Below are 6,099 nucleotides of genomic sequence, written 5' to 3' on the forward strand. Positions count from 1 at the left end.
CGAGGAGCAGAAAAATCGAAGTCCCGGGCAAAAGCCCTTCATCAGGAATACCACCACTAATCCAGAATATGTTGAAGGTGTTGGCCCCCTGTGTTCTCTGTCTATGCCGTGATGCTTAGATTGATTGTAATCTAAAAAGTGAGATAACGGAGTTTTACATAAATTCATACAGGTTTTGAGCTCAGAGTTCTACATGAATGCATGTAGATGCTTCTGAGCTGAAAGATTTATCCTATAAAGAGAAGCAGAGTAAATTCGGTTTCTATTACCCGGTGTTTGGAAAAACCAAGATTTGATATGATTGACATTGCATGATCTGCAAAGCACTGCTTGAAAGTGCAATGAAGGCATGGTCCATTGATTTTTTTTGGTAAAGGAATTGGATTATCTGAAAAAAAGTATTTGCAGAGTGATAGGAAAAAGAAAAGCATGTGTTGAATCACTCCTTCTGATAACTAGTGCCAACATGATGGGGTGAATGGCCTCCTTGTATTCTCTGACTATTCAATCACTTGACTTCTGGGGACTTGACAGAATAGACTCTGAGAACTTATTTCATCTGTCTTGGGAATCTCTAACTGTTGCAATCTCTGGATAACTGAGCTCAAAAACTGTATGAATTTATGTAAAATTCCATTATCTCACTTTTTAGATTAGAATCAATCTAAACATCATGGCATAGACAGAGAACACAAGGAGCCAACACCTTCGACATATTGTCTAGCTATCACCATTGTTAACAGCTAACCCGAGAATGCAACTTTTTAATTAAAAAAGGTTTTGTGATTTACACATGAAAGAAGTGAAACTATCACTGTATTCTAACAGATGAAAGGCTTAACAGACATTCAATTTTTCAATGTATAATTTCAATTACATCACACTGTAAATTTTTGCTATAAATTCTGTGTTAGGATTGAGCCCTCCACTACCACCGGATGAAGTAGCGTCGCTCCGAAAGCTAGTGCTTCCAATTAAACCTGTTGGACTATAACCTGGTGTTGTATGATTTTTAACTTTGTACACCCCAGTCCAACACTGGCATCTCCAAATCATACACAAACTTTAACACCTGGAGTACTGTAAGTTCAGCAAAACATCTTTATTTCTACACTCAAATTCACTTGCAATAAAAACCAACTTGCTATTTGCCATCCTAAATGTTTGTTGTACCCACATATAAACTTTACATCCTTTGTGCAACTTTACCAAAAAACATCTCAGCATCAACACGGACACGTTTTTTCTTACAACAAAAATGAATAACCTCACACTTCCAAACATTATTAAACTCCACCTTCTTCCCTGCCAATCTCTTTGTGACTTCCTCACAATTTGTATCTGCACTTCTTTAAAAATTAAGTTAATTAATGAATTTAATTTCATGATTTGCCATGTGAAATTTCTTCAATATAAATTTACTCATTTTCATTTTTGGGACTTCAGAGATCCTCTGCAGTTGGATCCAGAATGAAATTAACCTGGGGAAAGGCGAAATCCACTTTGTAGACATCACTTTTGTCACAGTCACAGTCAATGATAAAAGCCATCATTTGCCTTTGACTACTCTGTCCAGGTATCAAACCTATGCTAACATAAAAATACCAAAGTAGTTCCTGAAACACAGTTCAGTGTAAAAATCTGGATTGCAGTTACAACATTTAAAATATAGATTCTCACTAAAGACATTAAAGTTCACCATCACTCACTTGAGAATATCTCCCAGCAGCCAGACACTTTACAAGATTCTATCACTCCCACTTTAGCAATCTATTAAAATTGGCAATATCTGTTGCAATCTTAAATGATCATTTTTATTTGACCATGACAAGGACTCATGACATGCAATCAGATCCAGATGGAGCCTGGGACCAGCCTGTGCATTGGGCATGAACAATTCCCATATAGAACACTAACTTCTTCTCCCCCCCTCATTCAGTTTATAACAGAAAATAAGCTCAACTTCGTATTTCATGGAAGTTCCTTACAGCTGGAGCAACCAGGATTAATACACAATACTTAAATATACTTAGGGAGAATTGACTTCTCCTGGTTGGTTACCTGTTACTGAATACATTCAACAAGCATTATGTTGAGTTTCCTGTACGCAATTTCCTCCCACTCCTGTCCTAAATTGCTGAGGAGCATCAACCTCCATAGGGTATGGTTAGAAGATTAATATTTTTCATGGAAGCAATTGTAGCCAAACCCTCTATTTTCTTCATCCAACATCCACATTTGCTCTCTGCATCAAATGTTACTAGACCGATCTATCAGAAGCAGGAGCCCTAGTTAGTGCCGCCTTTAGGTAAATCCAGAGACAAACTCTTGCACCCTCAGCAGAGATCAGTTCCTCTGAACAGGTTAAGAAACAAATCACAGATTTCCTACTTTGCAAATGACTTTAGTCTGACTGTAGTAACTCACCGTGAGTCGGAAGTGATTCTTATGCTTCTGGTGTATTGCAGCAGTAAAATGCTGGTCACTTGCTTGAGGCAAGCGATTTTCTTCATCCAAAATATCCAGGATTCCCACTAACTTAGCTTCAATTAGATCTGTTTAAAAGGAAAATGAAAAATGTGTTTGCGTGCACATTAAACACTAGCTTACATTTATATTTGTGGCAATGGAAGCAGTGATAATTCATTTTGAATTTTTGACATTGCAGGTTTGAGCCTTGTATGCTCAGCAAAAAACAGGTTACGATCCATTGGTTACAAACAGAAGTAGAGGAACTACTTATCAGCCCAAATACTCAACAACAAACCCTTCCTATTCATATACTAACGAATGACAAACAGTAATGATATTTACGTGCCTTTTATTGTTTCTTGATAATAGATTCCAGTGACTCCCAATGACAACGTCAATATAACTGGCTTGTAGTTCCCTGTATTCTCTCTCGTTCCTTCCTTTAACAGCAATGCTACACTTGCTGCATTTTGCTCCACTGTGATCATTCTAGATCCAAGGAAATCCTGGTAGGTCACATTAACCTAACTTGTCTGCAATCACCCATCTTAGAACTTGAATGTTGACTAGCAGCACCTTTATAATTAGTAATGAATCGGAATGTAAAGCATCAACATTTCACATCCAAACATGACCAGGAAAAGTTGCAGCCAAACGAGGCTCTTCAGCAAGTTCCTTTGTTACGTACCTATGCAGTCTTGATTATCAACATAGTGCACTTCATTCACACCAAGGCCTTCTTTCTGGTATAGCTCTTGTTCCTAAAGGCAAAAGAGACATCAGGTCAGTGTTACTATATCTACCATCTGAAGTGATTGTTGAAATTTTCAGAACAAATTTTGATCAATTTGTATAAACGTTGTTCTTTATGTTGCTATTACTAAAGGTTATTCAGACAAAAAACAACATTCTTGATATTACATTAGATTCTAAACAGCGTGGAAACAGGCCCTTCGGCTCAACAAGTCCACACTGATCCTCCGAAGAGTAACCCACCCAGACCCATTTTCTTCTGACTAATGCACCTAACATTATGGGCAATTTAGCATGGCCAATCCACCTGACCAGCACATCACTGGACTGTGGGAGGAAACCGGAGCACCCGGAGGAAACCCACGCAGACACGGGGAGAACGTGCAAACTCCACACAGTCGCCTGAGGCTGCAATTGCTGTGGGGCTGCAGTGCTAACCACTGAGCCACCTTGCAACCATATGAATGACTGTTTCTCCAAATGGTGTAATAATTTCACTATTGCATTCACTACTATTCAACAATACAACTATTGTGTGCTAGAAAAAAAATATCCAAAATTAACGTAGGAAGAATTTTATTTATTCTTTCATGGGATGTGGGCATCACCAAGTCCAGCACTTATTGCCCATCTTTAACTGCCCTTTAAATGGCATAGAGAGCCATTCAGTTCAAATTGCACTTAATTGGGCCTGGAGTTGAGAAGAATGAGAGGTGACCTTATTGAAATATACAAGCTTCTTAGGGAACTTGACAGGGTAGATTCAGAAAGGTCATTTCTCCTTGTGACACAATCTAGGGTTACAAATCACCTCAGAATTAGGAATTGCATTTTTAAGATAGAGATGAGGAGGAATCCTCAGAGAATTCTCTCAGATTAGTGAATCTGTGGAATTCTTTACAGCAAAGGCTATTGAGGTTGGGTCAATTAATTATATTCAAGACGGAGATAGACAGATTTGTAAACTACAAAGGAATTAAGGTTATGGGAAAAGGCAGAAAAGTGAAGTTGAAGGCCATCAGATCAGCTACATTCTCTGACTGGCAGACTAGACTCAGCAGGCTAAATGACCTCCTCACAGTCTTACAGAATGAAGTAAAATACGCAAAAGTATAAAGCGTACATGTCTGGAGGATATGTTGCAACAAGTGTATACATGGTACAACTGACAAAGTGTAAATGAGCACAGAGATCAAAGTGTTCATATCCAAGAAGCCTTAAAGGTGGCAGAGTAGATTACTAAGGTGATATATGCAATAAAGGACAGACAAAACTTTAATTGAACGAGAAATGAGTTAATGAAGGAAAGCTAACATTATAAAATTAGAATGGTATACATGGGTTATGGATTTATAAATAACAGAATAGAATATAAAAAGCAAATAAATCATGTTAGAACTTGGGAAATCACTGGTTAGATCTTAATTTGTTTACCATGGACAATTCTGGACACAACTTTTCTGAAAAGATACAACAGAACTTAAAGATTGTAGAGGAGATTTATCAGCATGTTTCAAGGGAACTGCAGTAACCTGAGGCAGAACTTGCATAGAATGAAATACAGCAATCCACAATGTCCTCTGGGTAACATACGATCTTTCTGTTACATCAATTTTAATCTAGGTTGACATAGACACAAGAAATAAGTGCATGTCGTACCTCTTTTAGGATCCTTTCATTGAAAAACTGCTGAAGCTTCTCATTGCAGTAGTTAATGCAGAATTGTTCAAAGCTATTATGCTCAAAATATTCTGAAAATACAAACTAGAAAAGGTCAGCAAACACCACACAGCTTGCAGAGCGATTTATAATTGCTAATGCTTTTCTCAACAATCTTAAATGTTGAATTATCTGTAATTCTATAAACTAAGATTGTGGGGGGTGGGCTTGCAAAGAGCTTTCATGTCGGAAGATAGGTTTCAGAGATATACTGTCCCATTTACACAGAAGCTTGCATTGACACGAATGAATCAACACAAATTGACACTCGGCTATTCCAGCCTAATATGTTGACTTTGTCAAGGACATGAAACTTGACAAACTAAGTAGAAACTTTACTCAACCAACTACTTAAGCAGTCCATCACGTTCTTCTATAAGTGAGGAATTTGACTTCTTTGAAATTATGTAAACAAAAGCAAAGCAGCTTGCTGAAAATTGTGAATAAAGATTCAACCTCAATAAAGGTGTTTCATCAGTTTCCCAAAACTATTGCGCACCATAACTGCAGTTCTTGTTCTTCAGAGTCTGGTTCACTTTCTCCTCCATGCTCTACATCCCCTAGCACTTAGTGAGTTGGCTTTCCTTCCACAACAACCTCTACACTTTCCCCACCAGCGTTCCCTTAATGGGTAGGATAGAGCGTGAGAGAAAGAGAGCGAGGGCGAGGGCGAGGGCGAGGGCGAGGGCGAGGGCGAGGGCGAGGGCGAGGGCGAGGGCGAGGGCGAGGGCGAGGGCGAGGGCGAGGGCGAGGGCGAGGGCGAGGGCGAGGGCGAGGGCGAGGGCGAGGGCGAGGGCGAGGGCGAGGGCGAGGGCGAGGGCGAGGGCGAGGGCGAGGGCGAGGGCGAGGGCGAGGGCGAGGGCGAGGGCGAGGGCGAGGGCGAGGGCGAGGGCGAGGGCGAGGGCGAGGGCGAGGGCGAGGGCGAGGGCGAGGGCGAGGGCGAGGGCGAGGGCGAGGGCGAGGGCGAGGGCGAGGGCGAGGGCGAGGGCGAGGGCGAGGGCGAGGGCGAGGGCGAGGGCGAGGGCGAGGGCGAGGGCGAGGGCGAGGGCGAGGGCGAGGGCGAGGGCGAGGGCGAGGGCGAGGGCGAGGGCGAGGGCGAGGGCGAGGGCGAGGGCGAGGGCGAGGGCGAGGGCGAGGGCGAGGGCGAGGGCGAGG

The 6,099-nt window shown here is 41.6% G+C and overlaps 1 protein-coding gene across 8 annotated transcripts in view; it reads right to left on the minus strand.

The window, feature by feature from the left end:
• The window catches only part of LOC122552951 (unconventional myosin-VI), a 252,618-nt gene that overhangs the window by 71,646 nt on the left and 174,873 nt on the right, over positions 1 to 6,099 (minus strand). For all 8 annotated transcript variants that reach the window (XR_006312565.1, XR_006312566.1, XR_006312567.1 and 5 more), the window contains exons 14-16: positions 4,885 to 4,976; positions 3,161 to 3,233; positions 2,428 to 2,555 (exon numbers count right to left, since the gene is read on the minus strand). Coding sequence is in view for 5 of the 8 variants with exons in the window: in XM_043696242.1 (XP_043552177.1) it covers positions 2,428 to 2,555; positions 3,161 to 3,233; positions 4,885 to 4,976 (293 nt within the window). In the remaining 3 variants the exon portion in view is untranslated. The remainder of the gene's footprint in view (positions 1 to 2,427; positions 2,556 to 3,160; positions 3,234 to 4,884; positions 4,977 to 6,099) is intronic.

Source organism: Chiloscyllium plagiosum, chromosome 9 (genome assembly GCF_004010195.1).
Source record: "Chiloscyllium plagiosum isolate BGI_BamShark_2017 chromosome 9, ASM401019v2, whole genome shotgun sequence".
Classification (NCBI taxonomy): Eukaryota; Metazoa; Chordata; class Chondrichthyes; order Orectolobiformes; family Hemiscylliidae; genus Chiloscyllium; species Chiloscyllium plagiosum.